Source organism: Choloepus didactylus, chromosome 9 (genome assembly GCF_015220235.1).
Source record: "Choloepus didactylus isolate mChoDid1 chromosome 9, mChoDid1.pri, whole genome shotgun sequence".
In the NCBI taxonomy this organism is placed as follows: Eukaryota; Metazoa; Chordata; class Mammalia; order Pilosa; family Megalonychidae; genus Choloepus; species Choloepus didactylus.
This window is the reverse complement of record NC_051315.1, coordinates 28940393-28968001: the sequence shown is the minus strand read 5'-3', so window position 1 is coordinate 28968001 and position 27609 is coordinate 28940393. Positions and strand designations below refer to the sequence as shown.

Genomic DNA, 27609 nt, shown 5'->3' with positions numbered 1-27609 from the left:
CCTTGGCATTAGTTTGATGTACAGGCCAGTTACACAAGCCTTTAGTGATTTAGAGCCCTTTATTAAGATTCATTAAGGTGCAGAATCCGTAGTTCTCCTAGGTCAAGGTTTCTCAACCTCAGAACTTTTCACATTTGGGGGGCACATAATTCTTTGTTGTAGGGGCTGTTGTGGACATCGTAAGATGAATATCAGCATCCCTGGTCTCTACTCACTAGATGGCAGGAGCACTGCCAGTTGTGACAATCAAAAATGTTTGCACATATTGTCAAGTGTACCCTGGAGGGCAAAATCCCCCAACTCCAGCCACCACTGGTTGAGAAAATCTCTCCTAGAAAAGAATTGTGTCAGCATTTGCATAGGTTTTATTTGAATTTATTTGATAAAATAAGTGGTTTAGATTGTTTTTGCTGGTGAGAAATGGACTCTAAACATAGTTTTCATGAAATATGAAATTATCTTTAATGATATTGTTTTCTTCAAAAGGCATATATCAGTGTTGTGTGATTGCATAATTAACATTTGGTTCTCCTATAAAATATTGTAGTTATGCATTATTTAATCTCTTCACTTGCAGCTATGAAGTGCTTTAAAGGATTAATTTACTTTCCAAATGTTTACAGTGCTGCCATTTTAGAACATATACCCACATACATTGATGAGCCTACATATGCATGCAAATGTCTCTAAGCCTAACACGGTAATAGATACCATAGAAATTTCAGGAAGAAACAATGAGTATATGCATAACACATAGTTCTTGCTCGCATAACACTTATTGTCTATCCCAGAGGTCAGCAAACCATGGGTCTCAGCCAAGTACAGTTCTTTATTTTTGTAAGTAGTTTCTTTGAACTTTTTTGTTCAAATAAAACATACCCATTTTTTCACATATTTTCTGTAGCTGCTTCCAAGCTATGGTGGCAGAGTTGAATATGTACTTTGAAAAGCAGAAGGCAGCAAAGCTGAAATACTTATTTGGCCTTTTGTATTAACAGCTTGCCAACACCTGGGTTAGCTAAAGAGACCTGTGTATACTGACATAAAGTATATGTATATATGCCACAGACAAATTAGATAATAGCACAGTAAACTGTAAAGTTCCTAATGACTTATAAAAAATAATATTTAGTGACAGGAGAAATCAGACTTAGCTGGCTGCATTAGAAAATGTTTCATGGAAGAAGAATGTCTTGGCTGGGTCTTGAAGGCAGGTTAATGTAAAGATTTGGTCATGGAATTCTAAGGAAAGAAAAGGACATCATGTGGAGGTGCAAAAGGACAAGTTATGTATACTCAGGGAGTAATGAGGAGTACATTTTAACATGTCCATGTGATGAATATACAGGAAAAGTTGTAGGTAGGGCTGAGAAATAGTTTGGTATCTTAGAAAGAGGTTGGTATATGCTGGGCAGTACCACAGGATACCAGTTACATGGGTGTAAGGGTCATTGAAAAGTAGAGAAATAAACTTTATGTTGGAAAAGGAGAGATAAAAATGGAAAGAGGGAAATACATATTAGGGTTAGTCTGATAAGACTTGACAGCTAATTAAATATGAGAATAAAAGAAGTGAAAAAAAAGATTTTGAATTTACACTTTTGTAAGCTTGGAAAACTCATGAAATATTTAACAAAAATAAACAGAGAGCAGGTCAGGAAAAAGAACTGTAGGGTGAATGAGAATAGCAGGTACACCAGTCTGGCTAGAGCTAAGGGGTTTTTGGGAAAATGGTAAGAGATAAGGCTGAAACTTTGAGAGGGAGATGTTGGGAAGCCACCTATGTTCTTTAAGCAAGCAGATAAATGATCCAGTCTCTGTTTTAGAAAGATAACTATATTCAAGGGGGAGAATGGGTTCAAGTGAGGGAGAGAATAGAAACCAAGAGATCAGTTAGTAGGTTATTGCAATAATCTAGGAAGGAGGTGATGAGAACCTAAATGGAGCCAGTTACGTTGAATTGGGGAGAATGAGTATAGTGTTGGACTACAGAACTTTAAGCTCCTTGGTGCATTGTCTTGTCTACTAATTATATCCCAGTGTTTTTCATAGTGTCTGGAATAAGTATGTCTTTCATACGTATTTCTTGAATGGAAAAATAAAAGTGGGGAGTGTTACAGGTGTTTATGAGATTCTTTATCTGGTCAACTTCAGTTTAGGTAATATAGCTACCAGTGATCCCAATTAGCTCAGCTGTAATTAAATTGCCTCTGTCACTATTACTTATGCCAGTCCATTGACAGGTCAGTTTTCCCCATCTCCTGTATATAAATAAATGGGATAGCCTTGGTCTTACACTGTTTATAACCTCTGTATTGATATTGGATTTTGTAATAGTATTTTTCATAAAATATGTAATTGCATTATATCAGGGGTTGATAAATGATTTCTGTAAATAGTTTATGCTTTGTGGGCCATATGGTCTCTGCTGAAATTGCTGAGCTCTGCTATTGTAGAGTGAAAGCAGCCATAGATAATATGGAAACTAATTAACATGGCTGTGTTCCAATAAAACTTTATTTATAAAAACAGGAGATGGACCGGATAGAATTGACTCAGGGGCAATTTTTGCTAATCCCTACCATATATTAAAATGTGACTATTGTAAAACAAATTTTCTAATCTGATCATCAGAATTGGTTTGTTCAAATGCATGGTTAGAAAGAAACTTTAAATGGATTAAACAGTATTGTTTCAAAGAGAGAAAATATGAAAATGGAAAGTGGGAATTCCTTCTGGGTTTTCAATGCTGTAAAACATAATGTGAATTGTACATTATGTTGATCTCATTAATGCAGATATTGGACTACAAAGCTAATACAACTTTTACTTTATTATGTATATAGAAATGTAATATGTTATCCTTGCATTTAAAAATTATTTTATCATAGTATAGTATGTTAAGTAGAGCTAATATGATTCTGGATTAAAAATTGTGATCTTCGAAGTACCTAACATGAGACTGTCATGGATTATGTTTTTAATTTCCCTGAGAAGAATAGCATTTCTTTTGTCAGTGTTGTTGAACAAGTTTCTCCTCCTCTCCTCCTTCTTCCTGTCTTTTGTCCTGTTTCTTCTTTCTGTTTTTCTTCTTCTTCCTCATCCTCTTCTTTTTTTTCTCTAGCTTTGAAAAGTGTGAGTTTTGTCTTTGTATTTATGCCAGCTCTGTAGATCTCACTCCAGGTCTCTTGACAGTTTTCTACCAGTGCGCCTTCTTTCTGCCTCCTCTCCTGCAACACATTTTCTCATCAATAATCTTCACTGCTCCTCTCTTGCTTCTCTAACTTGCAATTCCTTAGGAGCCCCAAATATAATAGAGAAAGCCAAAGGGGAGAAAGAGTAGATTACATGGTGTTTGCTCTGTGTGGTAGTGGAAATTGCATCCTGTAGGAATGTAGCTACAACTCTTTTCTGATACTTTCATTCTTAACTGACTTTCTTGGGCAATTGAGTTGTTTCTGGGACTTCTTTCCATTTATTTACTTATTTTTCACCAAGTGCAAAGACGTGGATGTTTTTTACCTTCTTGCGGGGAGGGTGCTAAGAACGGCCATGTGTTTGAAGATCTGTTTATCTACATGTTGGCTCAAAGAAACATGATCACTCCTCTATGTCCTCAACCTTGAGAACCTATCTATACTCTGAAAACTGAAGTTTTTGAAAATTCTACCTATCACAGCTTTATCCTTAGCACTGCATAATCCTGAGAACTTTGCTGGGAATGATGAATTAAAGAAATGTTTTCTGAAAAATCTCTTTTTTTTTTTTTTTTTTCTGGAAACGAAGTTTCTGAAAAATGTATCTGGCTTTGTAGATAATCATCTTTAAAAGCTGTAGTATTAAGCAATTCCTCTGGTGATGGTGCAAATGGAAACTTCTAGCCATCTATCTTGAAAAATCCAAAAGCCACATTATTTGCTAAATTCAATGATTTCCTATATCCTCTACAATTTTATTATATCTGCTTGATTTTTGCTCTTTTTACTCCACAGGGCTGATATTAGATATTCTGAGCAATAGGTGCACCTTTAGGAAGATACCACTAGTTGAAAATTAAGATATTGCTGGTGGTGGCCAGAAGACGTCACTCTTTTCTGCCTTCGATTTAGTAGCTTAGTTCTAAAGACTGTTCTCTATGGGCTCTGTAAAAATAAGACTTAAGATAGCATTTGACCAATTAAGATTAAAATTTTGCTTGCAGAAGTCAAGATGGCAGAAAAAGAAATGCAAAAGATTGAGAGAATGAAATTGAACTGTAAAATTTAATATTCCATTCTAAATTTAATAAATCATAAATTATTTGCACAATGGGATTTAATAAATATGTGCACGTAGGGCAGACTTTAGCCATAGAATCAATTAATAGAGGGAAATGGCAATGAAGAAGTAGGTGACTTAACAATGAAGGAAGACAATCATTTCTTCTCATAGACCCCTGGAAACAGACCAACTGGCCTGAAGGAAAACTATACATGTAAAAGCAATTTCCTAGGGAAACCTTTGAGAGTTGTGTGCTAAGGCAAAAAGGGAGTCTATGTGGTAGGTTAGGAAAATAACCACATCCATAAGAACTCCCAATTGTTGGGTTATAGTCTACCTGAGTTAATTTTATACCAAATTCAATAATTACTCCTGATTATTACTCAAACGGAGTCATTTAAGAACCTTTGCTTCTAAGGCACTAGGGTGCTCGCCATTCATCTTAGAAGAAATTGAAGAGTTATCATAAATGTTAAATCTTTGAGGAGGAAAAATATTTTTATTTATGTAATTGCTGTGCATGATTATCTATTGTTGTCATATTCATCATCCTAGAAATGAATGCCCTATAGGGAACTTCACTTTCAGTCTTAAGTGAATAACCCCTGTCAACCGTAGAGGTGCCCTAATATAGTCTTCCTTCTCACTATTAATATTTCACTGTGTAATTACAGCTCCTAATCCTTGTGCAGCTAACGACGGCAAAGGCCCTTGCTCGCACATGTGTCTGATTAATCATAATCGGAGCGCTGCTTGCGCGTGCCCTCACCTGATGAAGCTGTCCTCAGACAAGAAGAACTGCTATGGTAAATTTCTTACAGTCCTTATCGAAAATGCAAACTGAATTCTCCTACCTTGTATTAGCATTCGAATTTTACTGAAAGCAAAGCAGAAGAGGTTTTAATGTGCTTAAAAACATTTTAGGTGGTACTATTTCCTGACATGATTGATGACTCATCTACTTTCCGGAGACTAACGAATTCTTTAAATATGTGATATGCTGCACTTTCCTGTTTATTACCATATTCTTTTGGGGGGGGGGGCTCTTTTTTTTTTTTTTTTCATTTCAGAGAATTTATCTCTGCAAAACAGGGAGATTTGTAAGTGAAAGTGCATTATCAGAAAATGATGATGTAGTTAACCTGCATAACAAAGAGGTACTTAACGGTTTTAATCTCCTGCTCTTCTTCTAAAGTCATTTTAGCATCATTTTGTTGGGTGATTATCAACTTGAAAGGGAGAAAAATGGAGTAAAATATATACCTAGAAGGATTTGTAAAAATATTTAAACAGTACATTTAAACTGAAAAGTGATAACAAAATTTGTGAACGAAAATCACAGAGGTTTTATTTTTAGTAATGTCTTATTTGTAAAGCAATTACTTTTAAGGACAGAAAGGAGAAAGCACTCACCAAATGTTACCATGTTATGGCAGGAAGTTAAGCACATGTGGCTTTAATTTTAAGCAACAATAACACCTTTTAACTGACAACAATAACCTCAAATAAGAACTATTAAAGGATAGAATATCTCTGACTCCTATTTCTGTTTTATCTACTGATATTTCACACTCAGTGCAAGAAAGGTGCCTATGGAAGTGAAATGATATAATGCTTCACAGTGTTAGCAACAATTTACAAAATTTTACTTTAAAGGCATGCTTTAAATGATTTGAACCCTAATTTTTTAAAAGGGATATATGAAAAGGATTTTTAAAGCAATGCTTAATTTCACTGTATTCAAATTCTTTCAAAAATCATTTAATGCAGTGCAATATTAAGCTATAATTTTGAACAAAGAACAAATATGGTTGTTTGACTTTAATTGAGTTCATGTACTTTAGCAAGTTTGTTTAAAATTCCAAGATCAAATAGATTACTGAGAATTTCTTGGCATTTCTTGCTAAGGAAAAATGATATCTTAAGGATTCTAAATTGTTTTACATTTGTTTCTGTCCAAGTATCTTGATTAAAATTAGAAGTCATTTCTGCATTAATGTTTCTATCAAATTTTGATTATGATTTTCTGTGGTTAAAATGTATTAAATAATCAGTAAGCAATATTCTAGAAATCCTAGACTATTTTAAACTTGCTAACTTTATAAAAGAAAAACACTCAATTTCTATTTCTTTTCTAGAAATGAAAAAATTTCTTCTTTATGCAAGGCGTTCTGAAATCAGAGGAGTGAATATTGACAATCCATATTTTAACTTTATCACGGCCTTTACTGTCCCTGATATTGATGATGTTACAGTGATAGACTTCGATGCATCTGAGGAACGTTTATACTGGACAGATATTAAGACACAAACGATTAAACGGGCTTTTATTAATGGAACTGGATTAGAAACTGTTATTTCAAGAGGTAAAAGATTTGCACGTTACAACCTAACCTCCAAAAAAATTTTGTTGTTCAATTTGTAATAATCACAAGTCTTTTTGTATTCCTTCTCTATTATTCCATTCTGTTCTCTGGTAATGGGAATTAATTATTGAGAGATTCAATGATATGCTACATCCTTAAAGTTGTATAGTTCTATAATATGATTGCACATAGTAGTCTAGTATGATATTAGAAATTTACTTTCAGGAGAAGAAAATCTTCAGAATGGACCTCTTTAAAACAAATTTCTAAATAAACAAATTTGGAGGCATTTTTGCTGATGAAGAAATAGTTACACTTGCATAGAGTAAAGATAAGATCTTGAGGACTGTTTTCCTCCTATTGATTCAAGTTTATTTACTGTTTCCTTTTGCACTTCTTTCTACATAAACAGACAACAAAAATAAGCTAGGGAAGCTGTTCTTATCCATCTCCTGACCCAGCAAATGTTTTTATATTAACCATTAAAAAGAGTAACTTTTTTTCCCCCGAAGTAGAAAAGATAGCTGAAGTGAAACATAAATATAAATGCAGTGGTTGAAATACTTATTTATCATGAATTTCCCTAATCTTTGTTGTAATTTTTCATATTGTGATTTCTGGGTCAGTTATTTTATTGAATGAATTTCCATTGAGCACCTACTGTTTGCTTAGGATGTCACTAACAGCAGCTCCACAAAACCAAACAAGCTTCAGGAAGCTTCCAGTATAGTGGGTTGAAGAAACCTTAATCAATGATTCACACAAATTAATGTGAAATTTGCATCTATCATATATACTTTGAAGGATTTTGACATGGAACCAGGAGAAAATAAAACAATAGGAACTGACTGAATCAGGGATGTTAAAATATGACTGAGCTGATAGCTCAACAATAAGAGTTAACTAGATGTGCATGTCTGTGTTGTAGGGTGGAAATAGGGATAGAGAAACATTCCAATTAGGAAAAATGCATGTGTAAAGCCTCTGGCAAGAAATAACAGGAAACACTGAAAAAAATGCAGGAGGGCCAGTGCAGACTGAATAGAATGGAGTACAGTATCAGAGAAGTGCTGTACAAGGTGAAAGTACTAAAATAATGACGATGATGATGATGATGATGTAACTAAATCATGCTGACCTTTATGGGACAATTATTGATTTTTAATCTTTATACTAAAAATAATTGGAACCAAGGAAGAATTTCAAGAGGTGAGACTACATGATTAGATTTGCATTTGGAAATGATCATCCAGCTATTGTGTTTTGTTGAAAGCAGACAAGCTCTGGGGTAGAGGTAGGTGAGCATTGGACTTTGGAAGACAAGTTAGTTGACTGCTATAGTAGTTCTAGTAAAAGATGATAGAAGATTGGGCTGGGTATAAGCAACAGAGATGGAGAAACATAGACAGATTATAGAGTTATCAATGAGGAAAAATATACCGGAACCTAACAATTGGATATGGAATATGAGAGATAGACATTGTCAAGGATGACACCTTCATTTCTGGCTCACCACACAGGTTGGGTTGTATGGCGTTGCTTCTCTTTCTTCCAGAGTAAAGCCTTGACAAAGACAAATGTTCCTTTTCATTAATAGAAAAACTTAAGGTGAGCTTTTGAACAGTTTAGCTTCTGAATTTGCCATACAGTCTCAAATTCGGCCAGTAACCTGCACATTATTTTATCCTTTCATCTTTTAGACTCCCAGTGAATGACTCTCTGAAGAACGTTCTCTTATTTCTTACTCTGTTGGCTTCTGTTTTCTACTAAGCTGCCTTCCCACTACTGGACTTATTTTTGAGGGACTTGTTATTTCCATATTCCCATGTCTTCCTTATTCAAAGTCTAATATGAAGCCAGCTTTGAAAATTGGGCCCTGAATTTAGCCATTGCCCCAGCCGTCTCCCATTGTTTTCTTCCTAAGCAGATTTTTACAGGTATTTTTATCTTTCAGGGTGACTTTGAATTCAGGCTTCTTTCAGTGCATGCTTCATTAGTTTTAGCCAGTTCTGCAGGGAAAGAATACAGGAACTTGTCCTGGAGTTAGGCAAATCCCTCATTAATCTTAAAAGAGGGAAGTGAGAGCTTTAACAAGTTAGTAAGGGAGGAGCTATTCTAGTGAGTTAGCACATGGCAGTTTCAGAGGTAGTCCTTGAATTTAAGTAGAAAGTTAGGTTAGGGAATATCTGTTGTTTCACTTATTTCTGAATAGGATTTTCAATTTTCATTTTCACCTTGGAAACCTTTTGGTAGAAGAATGTTAATAGCTGTAATTTTTTTTTAAAAAAAAAGGAGGAAAGAAAGAAAGAAAAGGACAAAAATCATACCTACAAAAGCCACTCCCTTGAGAATTACACATCTATAGTAATTGGTGCTAAATGAGCTGTATTTCCTACGTTTATTCTTTATCTTTTACTTAGAAAGATGGATATGCTAATTTGATTTTACTCCGTAGTCTCTTATTGAGCTCACACCATATTCTGGGTTCTGTATCTGGGATACTGGATGGATGGGGTGATGGCAATTATGCAAAGATAAGTAAGATAGCCCATAATGTCAAGGAGCATTAGATCTGGTGTAAGAGTGAGATGCTAATTACTACCAAAATGTAAGACCAAATGGAATAAAGACTATAACAAGGATATAAGTAAGCATCTTCTTGGAGAATTTGCATGAGGGATTCTGAATTAAAGTGCTCACTGAAGAGTAGTCCCCCTTGGCTTAACCTAGGGGAAAATGGTAGCAAGATAAAGTTGATGAATCAGTAGATACAAAGGGCTGGATACTTCCCATGTAAAGAAGAGCAAGTAGTGTGTGGTAGAAATTGTAGGACTCAACCAGAGGTTAATGTGAGGGCAGATTACAGAGTGCCTTATGTCAAACGGAGGGCCTTTTTTTTTTTTTATTTTCCCCTTAAGGCAATGGTGAGCCACTGAAGACTTCTAAAGATGAGCACAGATTATTCAAACTCTTGAAAATAATTCAGATAGAAATATGAAACAGATTAGAAAAGTGAGAAATTATAGATAAATATAATTAGAAAGTTACAGAAATATTCTAAATCTGAAACAAAAAATAGACTAGATAATATGAGGTATAAAAAAGGTGACAGCTGCTTAGGGAATTGTAGATATAGAAGTAGTTGAACTTAATGATTGAATAATTGGAAAGGTGTTGGTGACATCGATTCATATAAAAATAAGAGGAGTCTTGCTTCTGTTTTTTTTTTTTCCCCTAAAATCAACAATGAATCTTTTCTCTAAGATAGGAATAATTAAATTTTAGGACATTTACAGATGTAGACATTAATCAAAAAGTTACTCTTGTGCCCCTGCATTCTCTACAAAATCAACATAGATTTGGGATACATACATACGTGTTAAACTGACAAAACCCAGGTCACAATAAACACTAAATTACTCAGCATCCAGGAGGTTCCAAATTAGTGAGTGTCAGAAATAAAGCGGTACCTGTAAGGGAATAAACGCTCTCTCGGTTCTGGAGGAGAAAAGAATTTATTTACGATCTTGCAAGATGGGGCGTCCAGCCAAACACGCGGAAGGCTGGCGCGCCAGAGGAAGAGAATGGCGATCTTTAAATCTCCTACTCCTAATTCGCAAGTCCCTCCCCTGTTTCCCCATTGACTGGGTACTACAGAGGTTACAGCCTATCCGAGAACACTAACTAATTCATCTTTTGAGATTTTAATTTGTACAGCCAATTCCAGAGAGCCAACTAGCTCATTATTGAGATTTTGAACTGATTAGCCAATCCCCCCCCAAATTTTTATTTGTTTTTGCTGTGAGTTCCCGCCTCTGATACTACCTCATATCTCTTTACATCAGGCAGATTCTCTCTTCTCTTTGTCTGGGGCTTGTTTAAACTGGTTTTGCCTCCATTTCCCTTATTCCATGCTGTCTCTATGTGAAAACGAAACTTATTCCTTTCTTACAGTGAGGACTTAGCAGGCTTCTAAAGTATTTGTGCTATTTCTTAAGCCAGTCAGTGGGTTCATGGATTTTTTATTACTTTTTATATCATTTAGAAAATGTAGTAACAAACAAACATGTATATGTAAGTGTGTATGTGTATATATATAATTCATGTCTTAAATTAACATGTGTTTACAATTTCCCAAAATGCAAAAAAAATGATATTGAATATTTTCAAAATCCCCTTGAGAAAGCTTTCAAAATATGTTGCAAGCTTGCCTTTTAAATTTTGCTCCTAAGAACAGAGAAATAATTGCCCAGAAACTCATCTGAAATGAGTCTTGATTGGATGTCATCTCTGCTAACGATATATGCCCTAAGCAAGGTTATAAAGGAGTTGTGATCCCCTTCTCCTTTCAAGGCATGAATGGCTGCAGGCAAAATCCTTTGTTCCCACTCCCAAGACTCTGGTGTAAGAAGAACCCCTTCTTAGATTAAAAAATTAACTAAATAAATCCCACAAGCACAGAATTGAAAACTAGCCCTTGTTCATTTAGATTTATATACATGTTAGTTTACGTATATAAATTGCTTTATCAATTCCCTCTTTCATCCAAGGCCTTCTTTCTGTGATCACTTCTTCTCTTTGAATTAAAACCTCTAAAGTTCTCTTACTTTAGTGAGAATCTGTTAGTGGTAATCCATCTGATATGTCATCTGAAAATGCATTTATTTATTATTTGTTTTTGAAGATAATTTTGTTCAGCACAAATTTCTAAGTTGAGAGTCATCTTCTTTCAATCCTTGGCAGATATTATTCCATATCTTTGGGCTTCCCTTATTGCTCTTGAGAAGCCTGATCTTCATGTAATTGTCATTTAAAAACAAGTTTTGTTGGTGATTTAGCTTTCCTCTTCAGATTGTTTTAACATACTGTCTTTGTCCTCATTACAATTGTTTTGCTTTGCCACTTAAAATTGGATGTTTCCTTTGGAGTCACATCTTTCAGCTGATAGGGAAAAGTTAACTCAAATATTATCTATGACTATTTTCCCTAACCTGTTCTCTCTGTTCTCTCCTTTGGGAACTGATAGGCTAGGCTAGACCATTCTGTCCTCCAACTCACTTGATCTCCTCTTGTTCCTCTGTACCTGGAACACGAACCCAAAGATGCTTCTCCTGAACAGTCAAGTCTAGAGGGTGGAGGTAGAGGATGAGGCAAAGAAATGTGTCAGGCATGACAGGTTCAGCTTTACAGAGGCCATATATACCTTTTTGATTCATTTATTTTTATTTTTTTACTTTTTGAGCAAAGAGGGAACTAGATGAGGACAACTGAAAATTAAAAGGAATTTGAAATTTGGGGTTGAGAAATGAAGGAAGTTTGCATTCAAAATTTACCCACTTATAAAATTAATGATGAGAGGTTACTTGTAAAGTGAGAGGTTGTTGATTTGAGGAGAGCATGAAACATGGAAAATCTCTTTTAAGGGCACAATGATTAAAACTTCTCTAGGAATCATGGAAGGATTTTTTGAGCAGGAAAGTAGACTCAATTGAGATTCAAGGACATTAAATGTTAGCAGAATGTACCATCCCAATCATGCACCAGAAGCCACACTGCTGGGTTTCCACCTCTGTTTTGCTGTTTTAAAATTTGAACCTGCTGCTGAATTTTTACAATGTGAAATTTTTGCTTTCACGTAGAAATCCAATTTTGTGGCTTCTTTTGCAAAATGATAAAATGGGGAGATGCTACAGTTCTGTTGCGGTGAAGTTGTGACTCTGCCATTTTGGAAGCATTACTATTTTAACATAGCCAGCAGAATCTGGGTGGGTACTGCAGAATCTTGGGTCCCTCTCCACACCTACTGAATCAGAACCTTGATTTTAACACTCCGGGTGCCTTGTATATTTGAGAACACTGGTCTAGAGAACCCTAGAGATATAGCTAGAAAATATTAAAACCTTGTAAAATAAAGGCAAAATCAGGGTAGATGAGAGTAGTCAAATGCCTCAGACTGGGGGCTAAACTAGCCTTTTTATATGGTAATGTTTTTAACAGATTTTCTAGGATCCATCATTTGTAAAATTTTATTTTCAGTTTAACTTTTAAATAAAATGTGCAATTGTATTTTTTTTTTATGGGTGAATAGTATTCTTTTGCATGGGTATAACACATATTGTTTATTTATCAGTTGATATGTTCCCGTACTTTTTTTTTTTTTTTAATCTTCATTTTATTGAGATATATTCACATACCACGCAGTCATACAAAACAAATCGTACTTTCTATTGTTTACAGTACCATTACATAGTTGTACATTCATCACCTAAATCAATCCCTGACACCTTCATTAGCACACACACAAAAATAACAAGAATAATAATTAGAGTGAAAAAGAGCAATTGAAGTAAAAAAGAACACTGGGTATCTTTGTCTGTTTGTTTCCTTCCCCTATTTTTCTACTCATCCATCCATAAACTAGACAAAGTGGAGTGTGGTCCTTATGGCTTTCCCAATCCCATTGTCACCCCTCATAAGCTACATTTTTATACAACTGTCTTCAAGATTCATGGGTTCTGGGTTGTAGTTTGATAGTTTCAGGTATCCACCACCAGCTACCCCAATTCTTTAGAACCTAAAAAGGGTTGTCTAAAGTGTGCGTAAGAGTGCCCACCAGAGTGACCTCTCGGCTCGTTTTGGAATCTCTCTGCCACTGAAGCTTATTTCATTTCCTTTCACATCCCCCTTTTGGTCAAGAAGATGTTCTCCGTCCCACGATGCCGGGTCTACATTCCTCCCCGGGAGTCATATTCCACGTTGCCAGGGAGATTCACTCCCCTGGGTGTCTGATCCCAAGTAAGGGGGAGGGCAGTGATTTCACCTTTCAAGTTGGCTTAGCTAGAGAGAGAGGGCCACATCTGAGCAACAAAGAGGCATTCGGGAGGAAGCTCTTAGGCACAATTATAGGGAGGCCTAGCAATTGTATTTTTTTAATTTTTATTTTGAAATAAATTCAAACTTACAGTAACAGTTGCAAAAATAATACAAACCCCATATACAGAACTCCAGCATACCCCAAACCCCCTCCACCAATATCCCAATTCACCAACTTTAATATTTTGTCACTTTACCATTTCTTTCTTTCTTTCCCTCCCTCCCTCCCTATCATCCATCATATATTGCTCTGTCTTCTGAACATATGAGAAAAAGCTGCACGCATCCTTGAACAAATAATATAATTCACATATACATTTCCTATGAACAAGAATATTCATTTATATAATCACATTAAATGTACTTAATAAGTTCAAGAACTTTAACATTGATATAAAGCTTACATTCTATATTTCATTTTTTTTCTTATGTCCCAATTGTGTCCTTTTGAGCCTTTTCTCCTCTATTCTTAGATCTCATCCATGATCATCTATGGCATTTAAAACTCATTATCTATTTAGACTGTCTTTTTTTTCAATTGTGGAAACATATATACAGCATAAATCTTCCCATTCCAACCCCTCCCAAGCATTCCATTTAGTGGGATTAATCACATTCACAATGTTGCAATGCCATCACCTTCCCACCATCCATTACTAGAAATTTCCCTTCACCCCAAACAGAAACTCTATGATCATTTCTTATTAACTCCTCATTGCCCCTTCCCCCACTTCTCATAACCCATACTCTACTTTTCATCTCTATGATCATATTCTCTGATACTTTCTTTGTGCTTACTGTGGGGTTTAAATTTAACATCTTAACTCTATAAAAATCTTGTTTTCTTTGATACCAACTTAACTTGAATAGGACACATAAACTATGTTCCTGTACTCCTCCATTCCCCCACCCTTAAGTAGTTCTTGTCAAAAATTACATATTTTACACTGAGTCCAAAACCACTGATTTATCATTAGTTTATGTATTTTAGATCCCGTAGGAAGTAAATAGTGGAGTTACAAATCAAAAATACAGTAGTATTGGTATTTATATTTACCATTTGATATTTACTGGAAATCTTTCTTTCTTCATGTGGTTTCAGCCAATTGTTTAGTATTGCTTCCTTTCAGCCAGTGCAATTCCCTTTAGCATTTTTTATAGGACTGATCTACTGGTGATGAAGTCCCTCAGCTTTTGATTATCCAGGAATGTTTTTATCTTCCCCTCATTTTTAACCTCCAAGGGTTTGTGAATTTTCTAAGTCTCTGATGATTATTGGCTTCTATTTGTATTCCATTGTGGTCAGAGAATGTGCTTTGAATAATTTCAATTTTTTTAAATTTATTGAGGCTTGTTTTATGTCCCAGCCTATGGTCTATTCTGGAGAAAGTTCCATGATCACTAGAGAAGAATGTGTATCCTGGTGATTTGGGATGTAATGTTCTACATATGTCTGATAAATTTCTCTATATCTCTCTCTCCTTTCTTTGTTTCTCTGTCAGTAGGGCTCCCTTTAGTATCTGAAGTAGGGCAGGTCTTTTGTTAGCAAAAGCTCTCAGCATTTGTTTGTCTTTGAAAAATTTAAGCTCTCCCTCAAATTTGAAGGAGAGTTTTGCTGGATAAACTATTCTTGGTTGGAAATTTTTGTCTCTCAGAATTTTAAATATGTCAGGCCACTGCCTTCTTGCCTCCATGGTGGCTGCTGAGTAGTCATTACTTAGTCTTATGTTGTCTCCTTTGTATGTGGTGAATTGCTTTTCTCTTGCTGCCTTCAGAACTTGCTCCTTCTCTTCAGTATTTGAGAGTCTGATCAGAAATGTCTTGGAGTAGGTTTATTTGGATTTATTCTCTTTGGAGTTCACTGGACATTTATGCTTTGTGTATTTATGTTGTGTAGAAGGTTTGGGAAGTTTTCCCCAACAGTTTATTTGAATACTCTTTCTAGACCTTTACCCTTCTGCTCCCCTTCTGGGATACCAGTTAGTCTTCTGTTTGGATGTTTTATTTTATCTATCATATCCCTGAGATCCATTTTGATTTTTTTGTTTTTTTCCCCATTGTTTCTTTTGTTCTTTCATTTTCCATTCTTTGGTTCTCGAGGCCGCTGAGTCATTGTTCACCTTCCTCTAGTCTTGTACTATGAGTATCCAGAATCTTTTTAATTTGGTCAACAGTTTCTTTTATTTCCATAAGATCAGCTATTTTTTTTTTTTATTTACTCTTGCGATTTCTTTTTTATGCTCTTCTAGGGTCTTCTTCATGTCCTTTATATCCTGTGCCATGCTCTTGTTGTTTGTCTCTACTTCTCTGATTAATTGTTCCAAGTACTGTGTCTCCTCTGATCTTTTGATTTGGGTGTTTGGGTTTGGGTTATCCATATCATCTGTTTTTTTCATATGCTTTAAAATTTTCTGTTGTTTTGGGCTCTTGGCATTTGCGTTACTTGATAGGGTTCTTTTAGGATATGAAGGATTATTCAGACACCAATCTCTAATTTGTCAGATCTACAGCTTGGTGGCATACACTTTCTCTAACTAACCAGCAGATGGCATCTGCAAGTCACCTGTTCCCCTCAAGTCAGTTCTCCCCAAATTTGTCTTTGTGGTGTGTGGGGGTCTGGTTCTTGTGGGGTCCAAGCGGTGCACCAAGTTTGGGTGTGTTGTTGGTGCTGCCTGCCCTGAATGTGGGGTGTGTGTCTGACCAGTTAGGGAGGCAGGGCAGCTTTAATAATCAAACCTCCCAGGTGTTCCTGGAGATTTAAGTCTGTTGCAAGGGTCTAAACCTTCATATCAGTCTTGCCCCAGATTGTCTCTGCCACAGACCCACAAGACCTTGGTATTGGCTTAGGGTCCCAGGGATTTCCAAGTGGGCTCCTCTTCTCAGCCGTGCCCTTCTAGGGCCTTTGCTGAGGGAAGGCTGTGCTACGTCACAAGTAGCTTCCCTCAAGGGAAGCCTTCGGCCACCAGGCCATGCAGGGGTGTTCCCAGCCTGCTGTAAAGATGGCTGAATAGGGGGTGTTAATTTCCCCCTTTTTGCACAGCTCCACCTTCCCAGCTCCGGGACAATTAGCTGTGGGTGCGCAAAAGGCTATTGTCCACCCCTGATATTGTGACACGTGTGCGGTGTTGCCGGAAACACTTCCCGTCACACCGGGCCCCTTGGCGCGGCTCTGGGCTGTAGCTCCAGCCCCGGGCAGGAGTGTTCTCAGCTCGCCGGGAAGATGGCTGCAAGGGGCGTGGTTTTTTTCTCCTTTTGACTCCCCTCTGCCCTCCTCCCTCTGAGACAACTAGCAGTGGGTGCGTGAAAGGCTATCTTCCACACCAGATATTGAGGCGTTCGCTCAGCCCTTTCCTGCTGCGCTTCACTGTGTGGTTCTCACTGCCGTATCTGCAGCTGCTTTGGGATTTTTTTTAAAAAAGAACTAGTCCACCTCCAAACGCCAACCCCAGTTTCCCCACACCGCAGCATGGCTGCCAGACATTCAGCTGGCTCACTCACTTGTTTTGGAACACAGACTCCTGGTTTCACCAACTGCACGGTCCCCATGGATTTAGCAGAGCTTGTCTGGCTGGTGCATCATTGGAACTGGTGTTCTGGGTCACTTTCTGCCTCCTATCTAGTATTTTTCACAGAAGTGTTTTTTTTCCCTGTCTCTCCTAGCAACCGTCTTAGGTTCTCCTGTGCAATTGTATTTAAACCTAAATTCCATGCTTTTATAAAAGATATCTAAATGAATAATTGAGGAGCAACCCAAATATTCATGTTGACTGTAATGAATCCAAACTTAATTAGATCTCAATAATTTCTGTAGAATCCACGTTGGAGGAATTTTAAAAGGATTTTAGTTTCTTCCTCATATCTCAGTCAATTCCTGTTAATTATCTACTTTGAAAGATGTTCAATGCTGGTGATTCTTTTAGGAGAGTTGAATTGTTTTATTTCACTGCAGTAACAAATTGGCACTTAAAACATAGAATTGTTCATTTCTTGATAGCCCAAAAGTACTTTTTCCTAACTACGAAGATGTGCTACCAACTGGAGAAACTATTACTCTAATTTGAATTTTGGTCACCTTGGACTATAAGACTGCTGCCTGTGTCTACTCCTAAGTGTTTACTAGTGAATCATTGAAGATTAGTGTAATTTCAATGCTAATTGTGCTTCATGTTTTCAAATGGCTCAGCAGTAAGACATTAATGACTATTCATCCTTTAAGAAGGGCTGATAAGGGAATGAGATTACAATCTTGTACAATTTCAGCTAACAAATTAAAGTGTAAATTAAATTTTCCCTGAGAAAGAAAATAACTCACTTGGAGAGTCAACAGAATGAGAAACTTCATTCACCTTCAATTTTCTCTTTCCTGTTTTACAGATATTCAGAGTATCAGAGGGCTAGCAGTGGATTGGGTATCACGTAATTTATACTGGGTTAGCTCAGAATTTGATGAAACTCAAATTAATGTGGCACGATTAGATGGCTCTTTGAAAACCTCAATTATCCATGGAATCGATAAGCCACAGTGTCTTGCGGCTCACCCAGTCAGGGGGTAAAGTATGATTATTATTTTTTTTTAAGTTTTTACAAAATTCCAAAAACCTTTGTTCTGATTTTATATTTTAAAAAGTCTTTAATTAAGAGGACACATATATCAGCTATGGAGTCAAAAAAGCAAATGTAAATATGGAAATTATAAAAAAGATTCTAGATTAGAGATTTTTGTTGTATGCATTAAATCATGTTTTTACATATGATTATAAGATCTCATTAATTTGTATTTCTAAGAAGTGACAGGTCAGCATAAAAAGAGATGCAGGAGAAAGTGGTTGAATTCACTTAGAATGCCGGTTGTTAAAAAACTATGTTAATGTTATGGTCACAGCTAAGTACATCAGATTCTCTCGTCTTCTGGTTAGTCATCATGTACCCATGGATAGAGCTTGTTTAGGGCTAAAAGAAATTCTTTCTCCCATCATCTAAAACAGGAATCTTGAAATGAATTTATTCCCTTCCATGGTGTCTGATTTCTCCACAACTAGGGTGATTCAATCTCGATGAATTGCTTAAAATGAAAATAATTTACTGTAGTCATAGTTAAATATTCAGTTTTAGAAGGAGAAGGAAAAGGAAGTGAGGTAATTTTCCTTCTATGAAAGGAAAACCCAAGATTGCTATTTTCTTCCCATGCAAATATGTTGGGTCCTGTTAACAATTTGGGGCCCATTAGTTCTCAGACAAGAATACATTTGATTTTCACTTTGTTCCTCAATGTGTGTTTCTGCTCAGTAAGTAGGTCTACATTTAATATTTTTAAATTGATATGTCTTTTACATAAAGGAAACTCTACTGGACAGATGGAAACACTATTAATATGGCAAATATGGATGGCAGTAATAGCAAGATTCTCTTTCAAAATCAGAAGGAACCAGTTGGTAAGTTTTTTGTTTTTCATTTTTTTTATGATTATTCTCTGCAGCTTTTAATATGTCAAACCTATATTTGTACAATATGTCTTTGATGTAGAGCCTGAAAAAAATATTACAGGTTAGTAATATAAATTAAATCAGGAAATGATCAATCTTCTTGAATCCATTGGGTTAACATTGTATACCAGGTAAGGAGGAAACATTCTTTTTTCTGCACAGGAACTTAAGTCCCTTTACTAAAAGAAATTTTGCAGTATATTTAAACAATATGAAGTTGTTTAAAACTTAAGGCAATTGATAAATACCTCATTTCCACTGATAAGTGTCTGATTCACTGCTATAATAGCAACATAATGTACTGGTGTTTCCCCTGATCATCATTATTGTGTCATTACTAACAGCTATGATATAAGTTTAAGTATGTAATGTTTCATTTTCAGCAGTATTCATTCACTCTGCAGTAAGTTTATTTTAGTTTGTTATTCTACCTTTGCAAATTATCATATAAAATACCATGGTGCTGAAAAGAGAGCTTCGACTCATTCCCACAAAAAACATCTAGATTTATCTTGGATGGCGCAAAGCAAGGCAAATGTTCCCCACCAAATTTTATCTTGCCTCTAGTCTCTTTAAAAATTAAAAACAGAAAATATACACCTTTTAGCTCACCTTAAGTTCCTCAAATATTCTGGAAGCGACCTAGAGGTCTGAGATAGAAGAAATAGATAAAAATATCTAAAATAAAAATTAAACAAAAATCAATCAATTTATTTATTTGTTTGTATTTATTTGCTGTGTGCCAGGCATGGTTCTAGTCACTAATGGCATAAGGCTCACAGTCTAGAAGAGATGGCAAATTATAAAACAGTAAGTGCTACACAGATAATCTGAGTGAGATGTTATGGAATCATGAAAGAGGAAAAAATGAATTCCAAAGAAAGAGTCTTAATCATGGAGGTGACATTTGATCTGGACTTTGTAGGATTAGTCACATTTCACTAACTTAAAAAGGAGGTGTTAGTGAAGGACACTTCAGGAAGAGAGAACAGCAGAAAAAAATATGTAGTGAATGTAAGAGAATATAAACAAAGCCTTGAAATGTCAATGGATGAAAAGTGAAGGATCTTTGATCTCTAGTAGTGTGATAATTGTCACATTGCTTTGTGTATTCATTGTGCTTTGGAGCCTGAAAAGCATTCTGCCAGGAAGAAGTGTATCAGTCTCTTATGCCAAGAAGAGGGGATAGGAATGGGTCTTCCTCTGTGACTGCAAAGGGCGAAGAGTTCTGAATGAATATTTTAACTCCTTTAAAAAAAAAAAAAATCTAAAAGCAAAAGGTGAAATATTCTTATTTTAAAAATAATGTGACCCATGCACCATGAAACCTTCTCTGTGCCCTTTAAAGCACAGGTCTCCATAACCAAAGTCAAGTAGAAATTGGAGGTAATAATCTGATTAATATAGGATTTTTAAAGGTATGCTTTAAAAAGGAAGATATTTTATCATTTCTTTTTTTTTTTTATTCCAAGTCTTTGTCAATGGCTTTTACCTGAAATTTCACTTTATCATTGAAATCCTAAGTATAAATATTCTTTTGGCAGATAATATGTTACATACTTGTTTGTAGATACCTATACCTTACAATATTTTTTTTCTAATCTTATTCTTTTCTCATATTTTCTTATTTTCCTTCAGAAATAAGAATTATCATATTTTTACTTGTCATTTCAAACACAACCACTATTTTAAAAATCCAGTAGTGAATCTGGATTTTTTGACATTATATGAACTGTGCAAATGAGACAAGATTATAATTCTGCCTTGAATTGAATACAATATACCATGAAGCTTTTCAGTATTTTTTTTTAAGTTTTAGAAATGTAGAAATATACTTGAAGTAGCTCATGTTTAATAGTGTTGATTCAATAAAAGTATAGTATTACTAGGATTTAGAATAAATAATTCTTTTTCACGTACTCTATAGAATAAGCCTCTGATATAAAATAATACTGCTAACAGCTCTTTTCTTTGGACTGATTGTTCTAACATTTGATGCACAATTGAAATTCAAGGTAGTGTTAGAAATTAAAGGCAGATTGAAATGCTAATACTTTTGTGTGGAAGATGATACAACAAAAGAAACACAGGGCTCTGCAAGATTAGGACCCATACAAAGAACTTAATTTGGGCTAAAGCAATTCAGATTGTGCTTATCTCAAGTTGTTCAGAATATTTAATATTGAAAAGTGAGTATGATGGTAATAGTATGAGCAAATAAAGTCCTTACATTGTAATTTGGTAGCCACAGTTTACACCAAAATGTTCATTTATATGCTTGTTTCTATAATGGGGAAAACCTTATCTTCTTCAATACTAAGTATCCGTTTCACTACTCAAAATAAGTTAAAAAAAAAAAAAAACAAACATCTTATAGAAAATAAGTTTATAAGAGAGGAATTAATGTTACTACTCACTCTGTGGGTGGCCCATCTGGAGTTATGTCCAAATGTGATTTTTAGCACTATATAGATGATGATGCAACATTCAGTAACAAATATTAGATATTTTCTCTGTCAGTAATTGTTATCTTTGAAAATTACTTTAAATTGAATTTTCATCATGACACTTTTTATTTTAATTTGTGCAAGAGGTACTATTTTACCAGAAATAACTCAGAATATCATTCCAAACCTTGCCTTAACATCAGCATTAATGAGTATGGCTTGCAAGTCAAATATTTATTCAATAAACAGATTTTTATTGCATATCAGATTTTTCAGTAGTCCTACTGATAAAATTTTGACAATGTCCTTTTACCCATGAGGCACAGGAACCTAAATCACTTTAGATTCCATTAAGTAAATTTAACTCTGTGACCTTAAGCACGTTACAGTTAGCTTGGCGGTGCTTAGCCTTCTCATCTGTAAAATCAAGATAAAAATGTCTATTTTATAAAGTTCTTATGAGAATTGAATGAGAAAAAGCTTATGAGGAAAAACATCTGGCCTTTATTAATAGAATCTGTCAATAGTAAAACTAGGTATATTGGGTCCAATAGACTGGAATTTCAATGATTTGATTGTAGTATTAAGAGTATAAATTAACTCAGTGAAGAATAAATATAGAATAGATTGCATGGAAATCTAGCACAGGAAATATATGTAACCAAGTGAGCCTCTGAGATGAGCACATTTTTATGCAAATGTAGAGATTTAACTCTATTGTCTCCTGCTAAAGCAGAGGGCAAACAAGTTTGAGATACCTTAGTTCTACTCTTAGATTTTCCCAGCATAGATCCCCAGGGCCTTTACCTCACTCTTGTAGTTCTTGAAGTGGTTTACAAATAGAGGTTACTTACAAGTGCCTGCTGGTAACTTTCCACTTTAGCTAAGTAGTTATGTTAACCAGGTACTAAGACTGACAGTCTCTATAATACGATGAAACAAATTTATAGTAATTCTCTCTTTAATATCAATACATTACCTTTTTATATTTCAAAAATCCAGATGCTCTCTGGCAAATCCAGCCTGCTGTCTTCTGTCACATGGAAATCCCTATTTTAGGTACAGAGAAGAAGGAAATGAGCAAACAATTCTTCCCCTGCCTCTGTTCTTTCCCACCTTCCTTCAGTGAGGTGGTTGCCAACATGCCCTTTGTTGACATTCGCCATCCTTAGCTGCCACTCCAAAGGAAGTGAATTAAATTGTTCAAGGAATAGGTACAAGGGGGAAAAGGATGCTCAGGAACCCAGGACTTAGGGACAGCTGATAGTAATTTTCACGTTAACAAAAAGCATTCTCTGCTGCTGTGTTTGTGGAGCAAGCTGGTTGGAGGGAAAAATGTTTTGGGGCCACATGAATACAACGTTGACTCCCGGCTCTGATGCTTTCTAGCAGTGACCTTAAACAGGTCTCTCACATTTTCTAGGGCTCATTCTCTTTACGTTCCTTTTTTAGAATTAAAGGCAAGTATGCAACATTGATGTTCCAGCAAATCCGTCCTTATATACTCTAGAGTATTTTTGTGTATGTGCTCAAGGAAACAAGTAAAAGGATGTTTACTACATCGTTCTTTATAATAAAAAATGGAGAAAGAGTCTAAATATTCATCAAAAGAGGACCAAATAATTAAATGCAGTGTATTTATGTACTAAAATACCTTATATAATGCATAAATGTGTGTATATATAATAGATCTCAAACACATTGAATGAGGAAAGTAATTAGCTGAATGATACAGTATGCCATTTTTATAGAATTTAAAAATGAAATGTGAAAAAATAATATATATTGTACATGACTGTACATTTTTGCAGAACTACAAATAAACTAAATTGAAAATATGCACACAAGTTTTATCATAATAGTTATTTGTTTTATGTGTTTTTTTAGTTTCTAACATGAACAATAATATTGTTTGCAATAGTTTCTTAGAATAGGAAAGATATAGATTATTACATAAAGTAACATAATATGCTCTTTTTAGCCCAGGAGGAGAAAAAGATGTAACATTTGAGAATGTTTTGTAACTAACAGTCACAGAAATATCTACATACAAATATTTTCTTAAAAAGAAAGAGAAAAGAAAATCAACCATAATCAACCCTTCTTTTTTAAATCCAAATCTATGTATTAAGTAGCTACTAAGTTAACGTGGATGCCAAGCTCCATGAATAACACAAGAGAGACTTTATATAATACTTGTTTGCAGTGTTGACATCCTAGTGAGAAAGAGTCAGGAACATGTGGGCTTAAGAATAAAAACAATGCACATTAAAGTAAATCATAAAGTTAACATACAAATATAAAGTGAACATTTCTTGAAAGTTAGTTATTTCTCCGTCTTTAACATGTCACTCATATTCACTTGTTTTTGTAAGATTGTTGTTATTGCTCCCACCATAGGGCTGAGAAATTCAAGTCTCAGGAAGGTTAGGTAGCTCGTACAAGGTCATACCGTGAGCTACCACTGAGTTTGATTCCAGTATTTGCACCATATCATGGACTCTAAAGCTTTCTGAACCAAAAGAATTCATGGGGATAGGTAAAGATCCACATGTTGGTTTGTATATATGTGAGGAGTCTTGAGGGAAAAAGGAAAAAAATAATCTGTCGGGCACTGAGAGTCAATGCGAATAAGAGAGAGAGTGAGTTTCCAATTGAAAAGAATTGCAGAGTGGCTAAAGCTTAGCCCAGCCATATTGCTTTTCTTTGATTCCCTCTGATCTTGTCAGGCTCCTTCCCCTCACAGTACATTTTCACATGTTATTTCTTTGCTTAGAAATGTCTCCCATCGCCTCTTATTTTAATTCATTCCAAACTGTCTGCCAAATTTCAACTCAGAAATTATTTCCTCAAAGAAGCCCAATGGATCTTCCTGATTAGTCTGATGTCCCTTCAATAAAGACTGTTCTAGCACCATTGTATTTTACCTTTTAGCTTCTGGCTTTGTTTTCATGCTCCATGTGTTTGTTAATTATGTTATTAATTATAGTCTCCCTAGCTAGAAAGGAAAATCTATAATGTTCGGGACAATATCTGTTTTATTTACCATTAAGTCCTCAGTTCATAGCTCAATGTTTGCCCGTAAGTAGATCTTGAATAAATATTTGTCGAATGTAGTGGATGCTGTTTCCTATTCCTGCAACAAGAGCACCTGATGAGGTTGAATAACCCAAGATTTATTTATGCATTTCAGTTGAGTAAGATTACTTTGTGAATGTGATATTTAAGAAAGAGCTTTTTCAGTGGAAGTTCGTACTTGGTGATCTGGGTATCGACTCATGTTGCATTCCATTCAATGCTTCTGATGAGTAGGAAACAAATTAAAGTACTCTCAGTTACATACTCCATCATTTTCTCCAAGTATGGGATGCAACAATTATGTTAACTGAGTTCCTTATAAATAAATGCATGGCTAGCTACAGAGGAAAATTCGAAAATGTTTGGCTTCTAAATTGGCTTTTTCACTTGTTCAGCTTGCTGTTTCTCTCCTTCCTCTAAACCTGTGACCACTTGATTCTCAAATAGCACATCACTCAAAGTTTTCTCATAAAAACAAACAACAGGCAAAAATAGAATTGGTCACGTTATCTAGTTATTGACAAGTCTTCTTAACACAGAGAATAAAGATAAAATCAAATTATTTTTACAGTAACCCCTCATTCACTCTGATCCCATTAATTGTAATTTTTGACCTATCCCAACAGGCTAGAGAGACTGTTATCTGTAAATTAACAATAAAATATATCATTGCAAGTAAGTTTACAGCAGTAAAGTCCCATCTATTTTCAAATGCTTTAAATTCTTTATTTGTAAGGGATATGGGCTAGATAGGACACTGCTGATTTCAAGATTGTAGCCATTGATTAAAATAGATTAAAAAGTATGTCACATAGTAACTATATTTTTAAGTCGGAGTGTTTTCACTGTGTATTTTGAACCATTTTCTTAAATAATATGCAACTTATCTTGTCTACTAATTCAGAAAAAATACTGAAACCATTTCAGATTATTTTGCTTTTCCATTTATAAAAATTCTTTTGTTGTTATTTTCCCCTATCTTTATCAACAATTCAGAGATATGAAGCAAATAAGTGGAAAAAATCTTTGTTTTTGTGTATTAATTTAAACTGCTAGTTAATGTAGAATGAAAGCCATAAAAAGGTAAAATCTCACAAGGTAACACTTGATGTAGAAAAATCATTGAATTACTCTTAAGACATCATGCCACAATAATCCCATTTTACAAGATTCTTTCAGAACTATTCCCCTGAGATAATTTCTGAAACAGAATTTTCTAGTATGGGAAGTGGACATACAAATGTATGGAAAAAAAACACAAAACATGCTTTGGCTTTGTTGCTATATGTAATTGTCATATCCATGAAATATTATATGCATTGGAACATTTATTCCTGCATTATTTATTCATTGAATTACACTGGTATTTTGCACTGCAGCCAATCATTATAATTATTATTTCAGGATAGGTCTGTCAGGGCAATCTCTGGCCTAGTGCATTCCCTACACATTTTCCATTAAGAAAATTAGGTGATTAGGAAAGAAAGTGGCACAGTTAGGTTGATTTTCTCTTCATGTATTTTGGTTGTCAGAATTTATGTATTTATTTGTTTATTTATCCCCAGAAGGTAAAGAGAAAACACAGTATTCTGTCTGGTGAGATTGAGGAAGCACAGCTGGTAACAGTCATTATTTATTCACCTGCTATGGTACCTGTGTTTGCACCATAAAGCCACACCTTTGTGTTTGCATGCACTTACCCTGGAATATAGGATATGGTAGAACCATGATTCTATAGCAACAACAGTAATTTAATTACAGTGACTATTTTTAAATACGTACTATGTGTAAAACACTTGCAAAATGCTTTGCATTAATCATCTCACAAGGATCATTTGTAGAAGGTATCCTTATCCTTCTTTTGTAGATCCAGAAACCGCAACATGTTGAAGGAAGTTAGTTGCCTGCAGTGAATGGTAAAACTGAGATTCAAATCTAATTTTATCTGCTTCCAAAGCCGTCTTAAATCTCAACCATTACGCCATGCCCAGAGAGGCTGATTTCACATAGTGATTACCTGACCTCCAGCAAAGATCAGGGAATAGGACTTGTACTCTTTCAAGCATGAAAAGTGAGAAAGAAAAATCCAGAGCTTCTCCTGAGAAATGTGGTCCCAATTAGGACATAGCAGTAGGCTTTTCTAAGCAGCTAAGAATTTGCAAGAACCAATTTCACTTCTGTGTCAATTGTGCCTCACAATTATTTCTGCAACTTTAAATGCTAGTTTTAAAATAGCAGTGTCACTGATACACTAGACTTTCTAGCACTGGATTTCCCCCCTTGCTTGTTTGCTGTTAAAGCCATATATGTGGCATACTTGAAATAGAAGTGCATCATGATGTTATCAAAACACCCAACTTGGCATTTTATGAGTGTGCATCACTAAAGACTGAGTAATTGGGCCTTCAGGCAGTTTGAGCTGAACAACTTTGTTTCTGTTAAATACAAATCAATATTCTAGCTATCCATTGTTGAGTTAAATATTCTCAATTAAGATCTATCACTCAGTGTTGGATACATTAAGTGCTCGCAGCAGTTTACATAACACAGAGGATTTTAATTTACTACTAAAAGCTATTTCCATGTTTAAAATATTTTATTATTATGAATTTTATCTCTTAAGCCTCATATAAAACGATTTGGCTTGTCAATCAGCATTACCCTTCTTGGCTTAGTCTTAAGAATCTAGTGTACTATACAATTTATTTCCTTGATATTTTCCCTTTAGTTTCAATATAGTTCCAATCAAGAGTCTTGTTTACTCAACATTTAAGAATACCTTCTTAAAACCTACCAAGCATTTTCTATTATTTAACCATTTTTACCCATAAGATATGTGACAGATTAAATTATATACCCTCTCAAAAGACATGTTCTTAATCTTAATCCACATTCTTGTGGGTGTGAACTTGTTTATAAATAAGACCTTTTGAAGATGTTCTTTTTCATTAAGGTGTAGCCCAACTGAATGATGGTGGGCATTAATTCCTAATACTGGAATCTTTTATAAGCAGAAGATATTTGGATACAGTCAGAGAAGACCACATGGGTAAAGCTGGAAGTAAACAGAAACTGGAAGTGCAGCCCAAGGGGAGAGAGCTT

At 35.1% G+C, this 27609-nt stretch overlaps 1 protein-coding gene across 5 annotated transcripts in view; it reads left to right on the top strand.

Annotated features, from left to right (window-relative positions):
* LRP1B (LDL receptor related protein 1B) overlaps window positions 1-27609 on the top strand; it is a 1893223-nt gene that overhangs the window by 1245581 nt on the left and 620033 nt on the right. For all 5 annotated transcript variants that reach the window (XM_037849262.1, XM_037849261.1, XM_037849260.1 and 2 more), the window contains 4 exons: window positions 4935-5066; window positions 6399-6626; window positions 17874-18048; window positions 18837-18931. In XM_037849262.1, the coding sequence (XP_037705190.1) occupies window positions 4935-5066; window positions 6399-6626; window positions 17874-18048; window positions 18837-18931 (630 nt within the window). The remainder of the gene's footprint in view (window positions 1-4934; window positions 5067-6398; window positions 6627-17873; window positions 18049-18836; window positions 18932-27609) is intronic.